Below are 18,706 nucleotides of genomic sequence, written 5' to 3'. Positions count from 1 at the left end.
ATGATATTTTTGTTACAGTAGCCTGAAGGGACTAAGACAATGTAGAATAAACTACTCCAAAATTTTGTCATTAGAAATAACTATTTTATCTCATTATTTTGAGGGTCAGGAATTTGGGCAAAGCTCTGCTGAACAATTCTGCTCCAGTGATGCTCTCTGTGGTCACTTACTGGTATTCAGCTGATGGCTGGTCTGATCTGGACAGTCCAAGATGCCTTAATTGACATGTCTGGTACCTTGGCAGGCTCGACTGTGAAATTGCATTCAGTCATGACGCTCCATCTCCATGTAGTATTCAGGACTCTCGGTGACAGATCGTGAGACTTCTCACTTAGTGACTCACTCTTCAAGAGAACAAGTTGAAAGTTACCAGTCCTCTTAAAGGCTAGAGGCAGAAAGAACATAGCATCGCTTTGCTTTGTCTGCTGTGCTTTATTAGTTAAAGGAGCCACGGACCAGCCTAGATTCAAAGGTGTGGAGAGAATAGAACCTCCTCTATGGATGTTAAAGAATTTGTGGCCAGGACTCCCCCGACAGTTCACTGGTTAAGATTCTATGCTTCTATTGCTGGGGACACATATTTAATTCCTGATTGGGGAACTAAGGTGTCACTCTGAGCAACCAAAAAAAAAAAAAAAGAATTTGTAACTATTTTAATCCCCCATATGTATCCATTACCTGTGTTTTCTTTTTAACTTCTGTGAGGTATGTCATATATATGAAAGATACAAATGTAAAATTTAAAGTGTTTATAAAATGACCAACTATATAACTGGTATTCAGAAATAGAACTTGCTAGCATCCTAGAAGCCCATACCCAAATAGCCTTCCCTCTTGGACATAACCACTATTCTAACTTTGAGATATTATCTTGTTATACTTTATGGTTTTACCACCTGTATATGCATCTGTAAATAGTTTTTCCTTCTTTAAACAGTGTTGACTTCTAGGAGGCTCTTGATTGTATTAAGACAATTTAGTTCTCTGAAGCTATAACCCCAGGGGTTACAGATAACAAATAAAACATTTTTATCCATCAACACCTCAACCATTTCTTGTCCTGCATTGTTTCAATCTCATTTTACCTTTCTGTTTGTCCAGTTTGTATATCTTTCTTGGAAAGTAATAGCCCCAGTAGAGAGCATAATATTCTGTTTCTGGTTTATCATCTAAGTGTAGAATGTCTCATCTTTCATTTTAGATCCCAAACTTCTACTGAGAAAGCCAAATAACACTGATGCCTAATGCTGACTTTACAAGAGACTAAAATACCTGATATAAAACAATGCCTGGGGCTCAATTTATGGCTATTAATGAATAAGTGGATAAATTTAAAAACCTTGTAAAAACTTGGCCTACTGGAACATGGCGCAGTAGGGAACTCCTAGGCTCTGTCTGTTCCTCTCAGAAGCAAAGAATAAGTTGGCAAAAACTGTCAGAATCATGTTTTTTAGAACTTTAGAATCTTAAGTTTAAAAATTTACAGCGACCAGGAAAATGTTTACTGGGGAAAAAAAAAAAACCTGCAAAATTTCAGTACTGGAGCTCTGTGGCATTTTCATTTCCTCTGTTCCATTCCTCACTCTTCAGTTCAGCAGGAAGAGATGCTCTAAACGATGTATTATATTTTTAGCACACTTTTCCTTACCTCATTGTGGAGCAGCAGTCAAATTTCTGCTTAGTAGTAACAAATCACTGCAGCCAGCATAGCAACTCCCTTCTTTGCTTTTGATTCAGAGGAACAAAGAGCCCAAAATTACTAGGCAGCAGTCTAAACTTTTAGTTCAATGGAATCATTATTGTGTCTTCTAGAAGAAACATTTCTCCCTTTAGGCCTGAGAGCTCTACAAGGGGCAAGGTGAAAAATTTTTGCTAGTGAGTTACTAGGGGTAGTAGTGAATAATGCCACTCTCATTTCCAGCCCTTCTTTCCTGGACTCATGAATATTGGCTATGGGAGAAATAGCACCCTATATTGGACACTGAGTCAGAGCATATAGAACCTCCTGAAGAACCTTGCCTCAGCCCTGTGAAGTATTGGCACCTAGCTGTGTTGTAAATGAATCCTTGAAAGGTTATGCCATCATTCTATCAAGTCAGTTGCTTCAGGATGGTGGGGAAAAATGGTAAAACCAGTAAAATCCAAGAGAACAAACCCATTACTCTACTTCATTTGCTGTGAAGTGAGTTTTTTATCAGAAGCAATGCTTGTGAAAAACCATGATGGTGGAAAAGGCATTCTGTAAGCCCTGGATGGTAGTTTTGGCAGAAGCATTGTACAGAGGGTAGGCAAATCTGTGGCCAAATATATGTCTGCTCCAGTAACAACAAACCTCGCCCCTTCCATGATGGGAGTAGGTCTGTGTAATCAGTCTGCCTCTAGGTAGTGGCTGATCACCTTGGGGAAGGGTGCCATGTCCAGGACTCAGCGTTGGTCTTTGCTACTGGCCAATTAGGCGCTTGGCACTGGCTGCAGACATCTGCCTTGGTGAGTGGAAGTCCATGTTGCTGAGCCTCCGCATAAGCTCCACCCCTGCCCCTGCCACCATGCTACTCTGTTCATGAGCCCTTTGGTTAATGACAGAGGTAGCTGGGGAAGGAGTCTGGCTAGTATCTACAGAATAAGTTGGTCATCTTTCCACTTGATTATTAAAATACTTTTCTACTTAGATCAATCTTTGGTGAGTGTATGGGATCCAAATACCTCCATATTCTTCACCTATTTTGATAGGTCTGTCCACATACTTCTCTCAGACTTCATCATCACCAATTTTCCAATTACACTCCTTCCAAGTCCCTGACCATCTAGCCGAACCATTGGCCTCAGTCCATGAATTGGTGTATAATTGCACAGCTGGAAATTTCTCCTTCCAAGCAAAATGAACAACCAGGTACTCTGCTCAGAGTTCTGCCCTCTGGGAGGATTTCCTTCATCACATCCCTTCAGGGAATGTCCCAAAAGGTTTCAATAGTGCTGCAGCTGTCTGTTTTAGGGTGGGCATATCATACAGAACTACCCATACACCAGGCCCAAGTCTTCTCTTCCTCTGTCAGCTGATTACAGGGAACTCTGCATGAGGCCATAGGTGCAGGCTGGGAGAGAGAAGGTGGTATAGCAGGAGTGGGGAACATGGGCATTTGGACCACATCTTCATGTAGCTAATTTGTGCCTTCAGAAACTGCTTGGGTCGGTCTCATACCTACCAATTCCATTTGATGTTGGAGGGCTACTGTGCACCCCCAACTTTATGGCATGGTGGGTTAGGTAACACGCAGTTCATGATGGGCAGCTCAGGTTGCACGATAACTTTGGAGGCCTGTGGTTAAGCATTCAGTTTCTCCAAAGCCCAGTAGCAGGCCAAATGCTGTTTCTTAAATGGAGAGCAGTTATCCACAGAGCATGTCAGGGCTTTGTTTCAAAATTCTAAGGACCTACAGGGTGCTTCATCTACAGGGCCCTGCAAACTGCATGCCTGTCTGCCGTAGCCACTGCAAGCCCTGTTGGACCTGCTGGATCACATGTGGCAGAGCAACTGGCATGGCAGCCTGGACCTGATGCACAGCCTTCTCCTGATGTGGACCCCACTCAAAATTAATAGCTCTTTGGGTCCCTCAGTAAATGGGCCAGAGTGACACAAAGGAGGACTATGTTGTCTCCAAAATCCAAAGAGGCCCACTCAGCGTTGTCCCTGTTTTTTAGTTGGAAGGGAGCCAGATGCAACAACTTAAACTTCACATTAATAAGGGATAGCTTGACATACACCACACCACTGGATCCCTAGAAATTTCTCTGAGGCAGTACTCTGAATTTTTGTCAGATTATTTTCTCCCTCTGACACATAAATGTCTTACCTATAAGTATAGGGTAGCTGCTGTGTCTTTTTCCCTAAGTCTAATCACTGTGGTGTCATCAATGGAACGGATCCATGTGATATCTGGTGGAAGGGAAAAGTGATCAAGGTCCCGGCAAATTAAATTATGATGTAGGACTGGAGAGCTGATACTCCTGAAGTAGCACAGTAAAGGTGTATTTCTGGCCTTGCCAGCTGAAAGTAAACTGCTTCTTGTGGTCTAACAGAGACAAAGACATAAGTAGATCAATAGCTGCATACAAGGTGCTGGGTATGTGTTAATTTGCTCAAACAATGAAACCTCATCTGGTATGGCAACTCCAACAGGAGTCCCCACCAGGTTAATTTTACAACATGCACTGTTATTCTCCAGGGTCCATCCATCTTCTGCACAGGCCGATTAGGTGCATTGAATGGGATGTCGTAGGGATGACCACCGCTGCATCTTTAGGTCCTTGATAGTGGTAGTAATCGCTGCAATCCCTCCAGGAAAGCAGTATTGCTTTTGTTTTACTATTTTCCTACATAGAGACAGTTTTAGTTGCTTCCACTTGGCCTTCTCCCCATAATTGCCCTCACAAGTCAGGAAACCTGTGTGGGGATTCTGCTAGTTGTTGAGAATGTGTATTCCAATCATACTTTCCAGCACTGGAGAAATACCCACACGGGGCGTTTGAGGACACTCTGGGCCCACTGTGAGACAGACCTGAGCTGAAACTTCACTGACCACCTGATCTCCATAAACCCCTACTCTGAGTGGACCACAGCCATGTTTTCAGTCTCCTGGAATTAGTGTGAGTTCAGAGCCAGTACCCAGGAATCCCCCCCAAAGCCTGACCATTTCCTTTTCCCCAATGCGCAGTTGCCGTGGTAAAAAGATGTAGATCTCTTTGGGGAAGTCTGGGAGAGAGACTAGCGGTAAGCATTTTTGGCAGTGTCCTTCCTCAAGGGCACCCAGATTTCCTCTCAAACAAGAGGTTCTGGATCTGTGAACTGGCTCAAGTCTGAAAACTGACTGGAAGACTACAACTCAGTTTTCATCATTTTTTATCATTTCACTTAAGTTACATCTCTCTTGCTTACACAGACCAAGTAAGATGGCAACCCACTCCAGTGTTTTTGCCTAGAGAATCCTGTGGACAGAGGAGCCTGGTGGGCTGCTGTCCATGGGGTCGCATAGAGTCGGACACGACTGAAGTGACTTAGCATACCATACATTTCACTTCTAGGAACACCGTGCTCAAATAGTCAGCACCATCACTCTCCCTAGTCAGACTATTCTGATTGCTGCTTTGACTCTGCTGTTCACTGTGATCATCACACCCCCCTGGCCTCTGCACATGATTGCTTCTATTCTCTGCCACTCAGGCTCCAGTTACTCCCCTTGCATTCAGGTTTTCTGAATCAGTGGCACCTGCTCCCACTGTAAGTTCTGGCCTACTGAGAAACATGATCACTGATATCTTCAAGGGTGCCCAGGACCCCCTCACAAATTTATTTCTCACTGTTGTGGGGCAAGAAGTGTCCTCGGGGCCAGTGTAGGCCACCCCAAATTGTGCCTGAATGAAACACTGACTACTTTGAATTCAAGTTACTTAAGAAATGGCCAAGATGAGAGAGACACTCTCACCCTCCTTTCTCTTTCTCTGAAAGCAGGAAATAATCTCTCATGTGAAAGGTGCACTCCCTTCCTCCGGAGGTAGGACACCCTTATCCCCAGAGCCAGGGAACTCAGGCTGTATAAATGAACCTCATTTCTTCTTTATTACCCAAGTCTATAATCAGTTTAGATTCCTTACTACTTGAGCGCCCCAAAACCTAAGATTTTTTGTCCTGTCAGTTCCTTACAAATTTATTAATTTATCTAAAAAATATAAAGGCTGCCTGCTTTGGCCACTTCTTAGGTCCCATTTCTATGAAACCTCCATGTGCCTTAATTAAAATTTATTTTTCTTTCTCCTCTTATGTTGTCTTGCATCACTTTTATTATTAATCCAGCCAGAAGAACTGAAGAGGGATAAAAGTGGATATTTTTCCCTCGCTGACGCTACACATCAAATATTTCCACGAGCTGAATAGAAAGTAAAATCAATAAATTATATAAATATAATTATATGGTAAAAATAAGACAAGATAAAAATAGTTTCAATAATTATATAATAAAATCGGCTTTAATAATTATATGATAAAAGTAAGAAACATTAAAATAAATAGACTTTCTTCCCATGTATATATCTCAATAAGAAGTACCATGTTTACATTTTTGCAAGACTGATTTCCTGCTGTATCGTGAATCCTCTTTGGCGGGGCAATCTTGTCTTATAAGACTATAAATTATTTTGAAGTGAAACTCTGTTGGTTCCTAATGATTACCACTTCATCTTCCTGAGATCAGTAAACTTCCAAGTATGGGCTACAGGCCCTATTCATCTTGGCAGTTACAAATGCAGATACCTTGAGCCAAAGTTAATTCAAAATCTCTGGTGTCGTGTTCAGGAATTTGCTTTGACTATCACCACAGTGATCAGTGAATCACACCAAAGCTTGAGACTCACAGCTCTAGATGATCCTAAGTTATCCATTAATAATTACCTCTAAATTTTCAGTTGGGACAAATGCCAATAAAATCTGTTAGTGATTTCAGATATTCTCCTTTATCTTCTCTTTGAAAATGGGAAGATGATTTGTCCATTTACTCTTACCTCTTATTTTTCTCACAAGTCTCTAAGTATCCCTGATTCAGAATTTTTTCAAAATCAAGAAACTATTCCAAAACCCAGAAATGATAGAATTCCATAGTAAATGATAGTTTCTTTATAACACTTATCTTTATCTTCTTCCCCTTATGTGTTTTCTTGTATTTTCCTTCTGATGCTCATTTTCCTTGAGAGATAAAGCAGAAGCTACCTATGAGTTAGTCGAGTGGCTGTCTTATGTATAACTTAAATTAGCATCCTGTTCCTATCTCATGGGTCTAGGTCTAGGGCCCTAAAGTGGGTGTTTTGCCATAAAGTATTTCAGTTTTTGTTTATAAAGAAGATCTGAGTGTTGTCCCTTTCAATGTGGATTGCTTTTATGCAAAATATTTAGGCATTATTCAGGAAATGCCTGAAAGAGCCAACATAAGAATATTAATATTATTTATGTACAGTTAGACCTCTCGCTTTTACTGTTTGTACTACAGTTAGTGGGGTTCCCCATCTTTCCTAATACCTTCAAATGGCTTATTGCATATTTTGATCTATTTTGCATGTTTTACTTTGCCATCTGATGCAGTAATGCTGCGCTGTACGTGTTAAAGCAACCCACTGGAGCATCTACAATTCCCGGTTTCTTCTGAAATATCAATCGAGCCATTTTTACTTAGAGTCGCCTGCTACTGGTGGGAATTCGGCTTGCCACGGCTTGCAGCCTGTAAGCCCTAGAATTCTGGTAGGTTTGGATTCCTCGCCGGGCGCTGTGGCGCGCGCCTGTAATCCCAGCTACTCGGGAGGCTGAGGCTGGAGGATCGCTTGAGCTCAGGAGTTCTGGGCTGCAGTGCGCTATGCCGATCGGGTGTCCTCACTAAGTTCGGCATCAATATGGTGACCTCCCGGAAGCGGGGGACCACCAGGTTGCCTAAGGAGGGGTGAACCGGCCCAGGTCGGAAACGGAGCAGGTCAAAACTCCCGTGCTGATCAGTAGTGGGATCGCGCCTGTGAATAGCCACTGTACTCCAGCCTGGGCAACATAGCGAGACCCCGTCTCTTTTGAATTCTTACCTTAAAAAAGGCTTTCTTATTTTAATATTTTTTCATTTTTATTTTTAGTCTTACTTCACCATTATCTAGCGAAACAACTGAATATTCAGGTTGCCAAGTATTTATAGAGCCCCTATTGTGTATCAGGTTCTATGCTGAGCCCAGGGCCTCCCAATACTTAGAATGGATAAGAATCTCACAGTAAAACGCAAAATGCTCTTCGGAGAGAAACACTTATCAGAATAGGAACTTTTTTTTTTTTTTGAGAGTTGGTTTGCCTTGATCATTGAGGGTGACTGTAGGGCGAATGAAATAGTCCACTGCGTTAAATTTCAACAGTGTACGCCCTAGGGAAGTGGTCGTTGCTCAGGTACACGGAACGGTACCTGGGGAAATCCTCCTAGTACGTTGCTCATAAATTGTTATGACCAGTAGGAGTCACTATGGAGGCTGGCTTGAATCCCGAGAGGCAAGGGAGCGAAGTAACCGGACTAGTTTGTAAGCTTTCCAGGAAGAAATGCAGTTTCAAGAGAATAGTATGTATCTATTTCGAATTGTTTTGGTACGACGAAAAACTAATCGACGACGGCTTGGCTGCCGAACGCTTCACAAAATGTGACGCAAAGACGTTCGCTTCAAGGAGTATTGGATCTTCTGCGCGGCCGTAGATCCGCCCAGTGCGCCTGCGCATAAGAGGAGCGGCGTTGAGTCAGGCCGGCAGTGGAGGAAACTGCGGTAGCGACCCTCAAGGCTCGCCATGAAGACCCGCTTTAGCACCGTTGACCTCCGTGCGGTACTTGCGGAGCTGAATGCCAGGTACCGTACGACGGGTGACCAAGCTTGTGCGGGGCGTGCAGGAGGCAGAGGCCATGGCCCCCCCGTAGAAATAAGAACAGCCTTGTGTCGTTCCCCCCACCCCCGCGCCCGCCCCGGGTTCTGTTCTCCAGTAGACCTGGCTAGGCCTGAGTGGGCGAGCGCGTGACATCTTTCCGTGGCCCTGAGGATACCGAGGGGACCCCGGCGGCCGCGTGCTCCACCCCCCGGCTCTCGTGGGCTGCTGGTCTCGCCAGGTCTTGCGTCCTACTTTGGCAGGGCTCTCGGCTTGCCGACCTGAGTCGCCCCAGTCTGGCAGGAAACGTTTACTAAAAGAAGTCAGTTGGACTCCAGGACACCAGAGTAAGTCATTAGTTCCAGAGGTTTCCAGACCAGATGCTTGGTTTGGTTGACTCTCCCCCTCACCCCAGAGAGTTTTAGCTGGAGATAAGAGATTCGGCCGGAGATCTGCATTCTACTTCGGTTTTTATTAATATTATTTAGCTGTGTGAGCCTTGTCATATTTCTCAGGGCTTCGTTTACATTTTTTCTTGTGTAATTAATTGAGTTAGATTTGACTGTATTTCCTAATATATGTATTGGATCACTTAAAAAAACTCAAAGCATTGTATGGTGTTCCTGGAGCTGATCTATCCCTTTTTTTAAAAGTTACATTCGAGGTTTGGGAGAAGGTTGCTGGCCTTCAGCCTCTGCACTCTGATCTTTAAGGATTCCCTCTTTGGCAGGCTGTGCTTCCGTCTACTGCTTTAAATTGTGGGAAGTATTATGTTTCAAATGGGAGTATGATTTGTTACATGTTTTCTTTCTTTTTGCAGCTTGCTAGGAATGAGAGTAAACAATGTTTACGATGTGGATAATAAAACGTATCTTATTCGTCTTCAAAAGTAAGAGCATTTTATAGGCTTGTTTTATCTTTTGTAATTAATTAAAAAAAAAAAAACCAGCCTACCGTTAGTGCTGGTAGGACGCTAAAGAAATTTTGACTTTTTTCTTCTACAGACCAGACTTTAAAGCTACACTTTTACTCGAATCTGGCATACGAATTCACACAACAGAATTTGAGTGGCCTAAGAATATGATGCCGTCTAGTTTTGCCATGAAGGTAAACTTTATTATACTTGAAGCTAAATGTTAAGGCCCTGAGAGTGGTCACTAACAATTGAAGTTATAAACTGGTTTTCCTTCCTTGGTATAAATAAAACAGATAAATACAGAGTAGTTGAGACATCCCGGATGAAGAAAGGAGATGTTTATGAACTTCTCCCTTTTACCCATCGCATCACATTGTGTTCCAGATCTTTCCTTCCCAAAGTTACCATTCTAATTCAAGCTTTTATAGAGCTGGACGTTATAGTCTTTTAACTCTGTGCTTCTCACTATCAAAAAATTTTTGTTTCAGACCAACACTGATTTTTCTAAAGCATCATTTTGATAAGTTATCCCACCTTTTACAATTCTATGATATCTGAGTCTATATCCTATGCCCCAGCATTCTTGGCTTTTTGTTTTCTGCCCTCCTTCCCTATCCTTGTCTCCCACAGTTCACTTTTCAGCTGCCAGTATGTATTTTGTTGGAATACTCAATGACATTAGTATGCTGCCAGCCATATCTTTTTACTTTTCTCTTCTCTCTGTTTTACTGTTAAAACTGAGATCCTGCATCTGTGAATGTATTACCCATTTGCTTATTGACATAATAGGTATACTGAGAGCTCCTGGTACAGAGGAAAGATGTTAGAATCAGATATACATAACTTTGAATTAATGGTTTTGCTGCTGAATAATTTTATAACTTGGAAATTTTACTTAACCTCTTGGAACTTGTTTCTTTAAATGTAAAATATAGATAATGCCTCCTTAATGGGGTTATTGGTGAGGATTAATTGAAGTTAAATGTAAAGCACCTAACACAATGCCTGACACATAATAGGGCTCCATATGTATTAATTTCCTTCTTCCTCTCCTCCTCACTTTCCTTCAGAAATTTATTTGTTTTGGCATTGTGTTATTTCATTAGAGGCTTTACAGAGAAGATCCTTATCCCCAGCAACTTAGAATCTGTTTTGGATTACACGTTAGGTAAGTGTTTCCCAAATCACAAGGCCTGTCACAAAATTAACCAAATTCTTAAAAGTTTCATTTAGTTAATAGTAACCCAAAATGTTTCTTTTGAAAATTGTCCTTAATAATAATGACACTTTGTATAGCACTCTTCAAGGAATAATACTTCATTTGAGTTGTTTAGCAACTCTGGATATGAAGAACAAATATCATTTCAGTTTTACAGATGATAGATAATAAGCTTTATGTTTTTGGGATTGTGTAAACATCCCCAAATAAGGCTATATCAATAGGAGATCAGACACTCAAAAAAAAAACCTTTTATGAGTTAGGTATACGTGTCAGTCTAAATATGTAAACAAATTCCCTCCAGTGGAGTAGACAACATTAAGCACTTTATAAATAACTAAGAGCTGTTACTGTTGTATGTCAGGCAGGATCATGTTTAGTATGTGGTAAATCAGTGACTTTTCCTAATTCTCACATTTGGGGATGCCAGATATAGGTTTGTGGCACTGACAGAAGCTTGTTTTCACCAAGATGCTAGTAGAGAAATAAAAAACAAGTTTTACATATGTATTATATGTCTGTCTATACTCATGATAATTTTCCCTTTTTTTACCATTCCATGGTGTGGACTTCTATTCCATTCAAGGATGCCTTTTAGCTTCATTTTAACTTTTTCTCATAAAAATGTTACTGGACAAATTGACTATGATTTTCACCTGGAGACTTAAAGATAGCCCTGAATGTAGGTCACTGTTTAAATCAAAATTAATGTAGGCCACTTCTAAATGAAAACTGTTAAATTTAGGAGGGAGAGATTATTTATTCTGTGAAGGTTGAAAAGTGTCATATCTGCCTGAATATAATATGAGTATAAAATTCTGCCTGAATACATAAAATGAGAATTTTGGTCAGTTTGAACTGTAGCTCTGGAGAACTCTTATTTATGAAAGAATTGGCATTGATTTGAAGAATGACCCTGCATATTTCTTCTTTTTTTAAGATGGTTTTAGATGAACTTATCTGTAGAATTTGTTTTGGAGTTGAGTCTTGAGGAAAAGAAAGCATCCTTTCTTTCTGGTCTTGACTAAGAGGTCTTTCAGATTCAAAAATAAGAAACAATTGTTAAAAGTTTTTTAAGGAGCCACAGAGTAGTTTTGTTTTTAGTTGATGTCATATTTAGATATTTATTCTAAAGGGTAGTATGGGTTTCCCTCATAGCTCAGTCAGTAAAGAATCTGCCTGCAATGCAGGAGACTCAGGTTCAATTCCTGGGTTGGGAATGTCCCCTGGAGGAGGAAATGGCAACCCACTCCAGTGTTCTTGCCTGGAGAATCCCATGGACAGAGGAGCCAGGGGGCTACAGTCTGTGGGGTCGCAAGAGTTGGACACAACTGAGTGACTTTCACTTCAAAGGGTAGTACACGAAATATAAAACAGTAGGTATTTACCAAGAAAGTTGCCTTTGGGTTTAACATGTTCATTTTATTTTAATTGCTGACAAGAACAAGAACTTTATGACTAGGGATAGAAATGGGATTTGATAAAAGATAGGAGTTACTATATTTGGATTTGAGCTAAGTTGTTCAAAAACTTGGAGATAGTACCAGAAAAATTCTGCTTGAGCTTTATTAATAAAGTTTGTGAGAATAGGTTATTGGTTGTAAGTTGAAGGACTGATTTATAGAATTCTAGTAAGCTCATGGTTCAGAATTTGTATTTGAACTGGAAGATTAGTGGAAATCACTAATTAATCTTGGACACAAACACACAAAAGGAAATTTGGAATATTTAGAAAATTGGAGTAGAAAGGCCTTTAAAAAAAGGTTACGGTTTTGTGTGTGGTCTTCAGGACAAGGACAGAAATTTACTTAGCAGTGATATAAAGCAACAAAGTAAATTTCATTATCTGTTATTGTCTACTGAAAAATTGAATATGAAATACTGTTTCAGAGTTAGCAGTCAGAGTGGTCTGAAATAAAATGTATTTCTTCTGATTATCATTCTGTAAGTTTTGATTTTAAGACTGTACTATTTTATCTACTAGTCTTAAGATAGTATTCCTAATGGAAATTACAAGGAGAAACATTTATAAACCAATACCCAATGGTTAGAAATTCACTTTTACTATTTAAATGCCCTTTTCTTTTCTTTCTTGCTAGTGCCGAAAACATTTGAAGAGTCGGAGATTAGTCAGTGCAAAACAGCTTGGTGTGGATAGAATTGTAGATTTTCAGTTTGGAAGTGATGAAGCTGCTTATCACTTAATCATTGAGCTCTATGACAGGGTAAGTTAAATTTGAGGGTGGGGTGAGGAGAATTCACTGTATTGTCGATTATTTATGTAAGAGTGCTATCAGACATGAGCAGGGAACATTTTTTTCTTGTGAAAGGCCATTGATACACTAGGATAATGTAGTGCAATGCAAGTAAAATGTAATCTTCCTTTAATCTTCATTTTATCTGGAGGCCAGAATTTAGGCAGACCTTAGCCATTTAAAATAGTATTTGAGGGACTTCCTTGGTGGCTTGTGGTTAAGACTGTGCTTCCACTGGGAACTAAGATCCCATATGCCATGTGTGCAGCCAGAAAAACAAAAAATAATAGCATTTAAATGTGGTGGATGAAGATCTGAGAATTGAAAATATTATCTGGTACTTTAAATTTCAGGACTGATGTGATAGAGCCAGCAAATTATCAAATAGTTTTGTCCTAAACAGCATTTGAGACTTAGGGACATAGCCATGCTTTCAGTGTCATCAGTTATAAGAGGAAGACTTCTGATGGCCTCACCATCCTTCTTGCCTCTTAATCCTTCCCTTAGTTACCTGTTCTATCTTGGAAATGTTTTTTCATGAGCTATCAACAGCAAAATAAATTCGATTTGCATAAAAATTTAAGTATAAAAAGTGAGACCATAGAAGTGCTAGGTGAAAATATGGATTAACATGGACAAATTTGGGATGCAAAAGACTTTAAGCTTAACAGTGAAAATAATAAATATGACTACTTAACCTACCAGTAAGACAGTTTGAAAACTGAGTAAAGCAGAAAACACCGTGATCTACACAAGAAGTGAAAAACTGGGGAGAAATATTTTTAACTCGTATGGTAAATAAAGTGTTTATAACCCTCAATATGTATTTTTTACAAACCATTCAAGTGGAAAAAATGGGTAAAGTACTTGATTACACAATTCAGAAAAGAATAATACAAATGGCTTATGAAAACATGTATAAACTCACAAATTACTGAGAGATAAAAGTGAGATATTTTTCTTTCTCCTCTTATTCCTTTATTTCTCGGTCAGCATATAAATGATTGGAATGTTTGATGACAACCAATGTTACCAAGAATGTACGGGGAGCTCCCTGGTGGCCTGGTGGTTAGGACTCCGAGCTTTCACTGCCAGGGCCCAGGTCTAATCCAGCCAGAAAAAAAGAGTTAAAAAAAGGTTGTACAGGAACAAGGACAGATTAGAACATTATTTTTGAGGATTATTTGACAGATTATAACGTGATTTTTAAAGTTTATGTGTCTAAACCTTTGACCCAGGAATTCCACTTCTAGGAATTTATTATAAGCTTTTGAGGCAAGTGCTTGGAAAGGACCATGTCGAGGATATTCTTATAGTGTTTGTAATAGTTAAACTTGGAAAGAACCTGAATGTCTTTGTTTCTTTGCTTTTTCTCCTTTTCTCTGTGATTATCATCTCCTAAATGGTCCCATTTATTTCTTGCATGAGTCATTTGAACTGGACTTAACTACAGCTCTTCAGTGGAAATTGGTCCCTATTTGTTCCTTATATGTGAGATAGAAGAGAATTGTTGTCTTCTTTCTAGACTCCAAGCAACTCCAGTATTCACAGCTAAAGTAATGGGAACCATCTTAACAGAAAACTTTTGGGAAACCTTGGTTTAAAGAAAGCCCTTTTAGGGAAGTAACTACCTTACTTGAATCTTCCAGATGCTCTTGATAACTGAACAGTTTGAGTCAACAAACATTTATTGAGCACTTTCTAAATGCCAGGCTCTATGGCCAGATCTGTTTTTCAAGTCACATCTTTATGAACTAATTAGACACTATATGGACTTCTGTCCAAGTCTCCTTCTTTCCTTCTGCAGTTAACATTTCTGTTCTTTAAGTTAAATAAATATTTAAATTTCTAAATTCATAGTTTCTTTGAAGTTAGAACCTTTAGCAGTAGGTCCTACTCTTTCAACACCAGAAACTTCAGATTATCTACAGGCATACATCATTTTACTGAACCTTATTTTATTGTGCTTCTCTTATGCTGCCTTTTTTTTTTTTTTTTTTTTTACAAATTGAAGGTTTGTGGCAGTCCTGCATCAAGTAACTTTTTGCTTGATGTGCCATTTTTCAACAGCCTTTGCTCACTTTGTATCTCTATTTCATTTTGTTAATTCTCACAATATTTCAGACTTTTTCATTACTATTTTTATAGTAATCTGTGATTACTGATCTTTAATGTTACCACAAACAGCTTGCTGAAAGCTCAGTTGGTGGTTAGGAGTTCTTGGCAATAAAGTATTTTTTAAGGTAAGATATGTACATTGTTTTTACAGTGTATTATTTATATACTGTTATATGTTTTGTTATATATATCCCATTATATTATTACACATTACAGTATAGTATAAACATTACATTTATATGCACCGAGAAATCAAAAAATCAATGTGACTTGCTTTATTGCAATATCTGCTTTATTTCAGTGGTCTGAAACCAAACCTATAATACCTTCAAGGTATATCTGTGTATCTGTGATCAGGGTGAATCTTGGCCCTATCTAGTGACATTTATGTTATTCTTCATCAGGTTGAGACTATTCCCACCATCTTTGATGACAACTTCTGAGTACTTGCTAAGGCATTTGTGACTGCTTCATGAATGCTTTTTTGTATTTTAATTATACAACAACATGTAGCTTCACTGTCTATAATAAATTTGGAAGCTTGTGTTCTTTGGGCAGTTTATTTTCATTAGGCTTCTCCCCCTCTTTTTTATTAAAAAGATTATGTTAAATTTTAAAAAGATTTTTGAAATCCTCACTTTTTAATGGAAAAAAAAAGTTGAAGGGTTAGTCACTCAGTCATGTCCAACTCTTTGCAACCCCATTGACTGTAGCCCGCCAGGCTCCTCTGTCCATGGGATTTCCCAGGCAAGAATACTGGAGTGAGTTGCCATTCCCTTCTCCAGTGGATCTTCCCAACCCAGGGATCGAACCTGGGCCTCCCCATTGCAGGCAGATTCTTTACTGTCTGAGCAAATAAGTATTTTAATTTTTCCCTGTATTTGCCTTTCGCTTGCCAGGATACAGGATTTTTTGTCTTCCAATTTTGTTTCTTATTATAAAACATTTTTCTACTTTTTAAACATTGTCTTAACAGCTTTTAAATATCTTGTCATATTGATATAATTTATTTAACACTTTCCCCGATTTTTGCGTTTAGGCTGTTTCCAGTTTTTTTTTCTTTTTTCTTTTCCATTTATTTTTATTAGTTGGAGGCTAATTACTTTACACAGTTTTTTTTTTTTCTGTCGTAAATAAGCTGCAGTTTAAGCATGTAGCTTTTGGTTTTATTGAGTTACTACATTAGGCCACATAAATAACCAATTGTGGAATATCTTGGTCAGAGGGTATTATGACCTTTATTGATTTTGCCACATAACTGCCATTAAAAGCCAAATTGCAAGTGAAAATATAAATAAATAGCTTTGTGTTTGGCTTCTGAAATATATGTGGTTTTTCTTAATAAGCCAAGCGTTTGTAGATTTGCCTCAACCAGGTGTAACATTAAGTTCAACTGGTGGTCATCAAGGTATTAATTGAAAGGTAGGAGAGAAGACAGAGAAGGCAATGGCACCCCACTCCAGTACTCTTGCCTGGAAAATCCCATGGACGGAGGAGCCTGGTAGGCTGCAGTCCATGGGGTCACTACGAGTCAGACACGACTGAAAGACTTCACTTTCACTTTTCACTTTCATACATTGGAGAAGGAAATGACCACTCACTCTAGTGTTCTTGCCTGGAGAATCCCAGGGACGGAGGAGCCTGGTAGGCTGCAGTCCATGGGGTCACTACGAGTCAGACACGACTGAAAGACTTCACTTTCACTTTTCACTTTCATACATTGGAGAAGGAAATGACCACTCACTCTAGTGTTCTTGCCTGGAGAATCCCAGGGACGGGGGAGCCTGGTGGGCTGCCATCTATGGGTCGCACAGGGTCGGACACGACTGAAGTGACTTAGCAGCAGCAGCAGAACCATCAGACAGAGTTCAACGTTGTTCCAGATCCCTTCATTGTGTTTCAGACTTGGAGTGTTTAGATTTATTTATTTTATTTCACAGTCTATGCTGGGTCAGTGTAAGGAGCATTGTTGAGATGTGACTCAAATGCTTTTTGTTTGTAACTTCCTTTCTGTAGCCTTCATTGGGGTTTTAAGAGACATTTCCTTTCTCAATTTTTAAGAAAATTTAAGAATGATTTAGGAAAAATATTAAATTATATTTTATTCTATTACAGGGGAACATTGTTCTTACGGACTATGAATACCTAATTTTAAACATCCTAAGATTTCGAACTGATGAGTCTGATGATGTTAAATTTGCTGTTCGTGAACGCTATCCAGTTGATCATGCTAGAGCTGCTGAACCGTTGCTTACCTTGGAAAGGTAACATGTTTTGTTTATTAACTCATTTCATACTGTATTAGATAGTAAAAGAGATTTATACATCAGGATATGAAAGCACTGTCACATAAGGAAATAATTTGTTTACTTGTGTAAAATAAATTAGGACTGCTTGAATTATATGAATGTGCACTTGAATGTAAGCAGTTAAGCCTTATTTGGGAATAGCAAGTGTATATTTTTTTAATCTTAAGTTTGTTGTTACTTCAGATGTTTATAATTTCTTGGTGAAGTGAGGGGACTTATTAGCTGTTCTTTAAGAAGACAATGGATATCTTGGCAGAGTGCAAAAGGAGATAGAAATTCTGGTTCAGCTAAAAGAAATAGGAATATGGTGGGATAAGGTTCTGACTGTAGCTATAATCTTCTGACTGGAAGACTGCTAACTAAGAGGCTACAACAGTGGTTTTCAAAGTTTAGCATGTATCAGGATCACCTAGAGGGCTTGGTAAAATACAGACTCCATGCACAACTCCCCCTCTAGTTTTTGATTTAAGTATTTCTGGCTTAGGTCCTGGGAATTTATATTTCTAAGGAGTTAGTAGATGAAGTTGATGCTGATTAGGGGGTTGTAATGGCCCACAGCATCCTTGAGTTCTTTCTAAATGCTTAATTAGGTAAAGCCATTTCAGGTGTTAAGGTATATTAACAGGGAGGGATAAATTGGGAGATTGGAATTGACATGTACACACTACTGTGTACAAAATAGATAACTAATAACATGTAAAAAGCACAGGGAATTCTACTGTGTAGTGACCTATGTGGGAAAAGAATCTAAAAGAAAGAGTGGATATATGTGTAGGTATAACTGATTCACTTTACTGTACGCCTGAAACTAACATTTTAAACCAACTATACTCTTAATACAATTTTTTTTAAAAACATGGTAACACCAGTCTCCACAAACTACATTTAACTATTGCATAAAACTGTGTCTTTTCATGTCATATGAGTGCACTGATGACAAGCAGTATGACTTAGTTGAAAAAGTATTGGGTTTCTTTGGAAAAGTTGGTTTCGAGTCTCAGCCTGCTGTTCAGGAACCTAGTAACCTTAGATAAGTTGCTTTTATGACTCCCCCCCCCCACCGCTTTGGTTTTAACCTATAGAGTAAAGTAACTCCTCTTATACTTGAGATATTTTGAAGATCAGGTAAATAGATGCGTGTCAAAGTATTGTGAATATTTCTGTAAGATCTATTAAATACAAGATAGTAAGGGGTGTGTTAATTTTGTTTCACAGATTGACTGAAATACTAGCCAGTGCACCTAAGGGTGAACTATTGAAGAGAGTTCTTAACCCATTACTTCGTGAGTAATCCTACATAGAGCAACAAAGTGTTTGCAAAATAATACGGTTTTCAGGAATATGTTTAACACATTCAGATCTAGTTCTAGTAGAAATTTAAATCTAGTAGAAAATTAGAACAACTTGATAAATGTAGGAAGGAGTTTAAAATGATCTTTAGATAGAGGTTTATTTTCAAAGAAAGAGAAA

The 18,706-nt window shown here is 39.1% G+C and overlaps 1 protein-coding gene across 4 annotated transcripts in view; it reads left to right on the top strand.

The window, feature by feature from the left end:
• Positions 1-8,271: 8,271 nt before the first annotated feature.
• Positions 8,272-18,706, top strand: part of NEMF (nuclear export mediator factor) — a 51,820-nt gene continuing 41,385 nt past the window's right edge. For all 4 annotated transcript variants that reach the window (XM_020910536.2, XM_020910529.2, XM_020910524.2 and 1 more), the window contains exons 1-6: positions 8,272-8,406; positions 9,240-9,308; positions 9,424-9,526; positions 12,654-12,779; positions 17,043-17,191; positions 18,452-18,519. In XM_020910536.2, the coding sequence (XP_020766195.2) occupies positions 8,348-8,406; positions 9,240-9,308; positions 9,424-9,526; positions 12,654-12,779; positions 17,043-17,191; positions 18,452-18,519 (574 nt within the window). In that variant the 5' untranslated portion in view covers positions 8,272-8,347. The remainder of the gene's footprint in view (positions 8,407-9,239; positions 9,309-9,423; positions 9,527-12,653; positions 12,780-17,042; positions 17,192-18,451; positions 18,520-18,706) is intronic.

This window comes from Odocoileus virginianus, chromosome 6 (genome assembly GCF_023699985.2).
Source record: "Odocoileus virginianus isolate 20LAN1187 ecotype Illinois chromosome 6, Ovbor_1.2, whole genome shotgun sequence".
In the NCBI taxonomy this organism is placed as follows: Eukaryota; Metazoa; Chordata; class Mammalia; order Artiodactyla; family Cervidae; genus Odocoileus; species Odocoileus virginianus.
The sequence above is the reverse complement of the archived record's forward strand: the minus strand, read 5'-3'. Positions and strand labels throughout refer to the sequence as shown.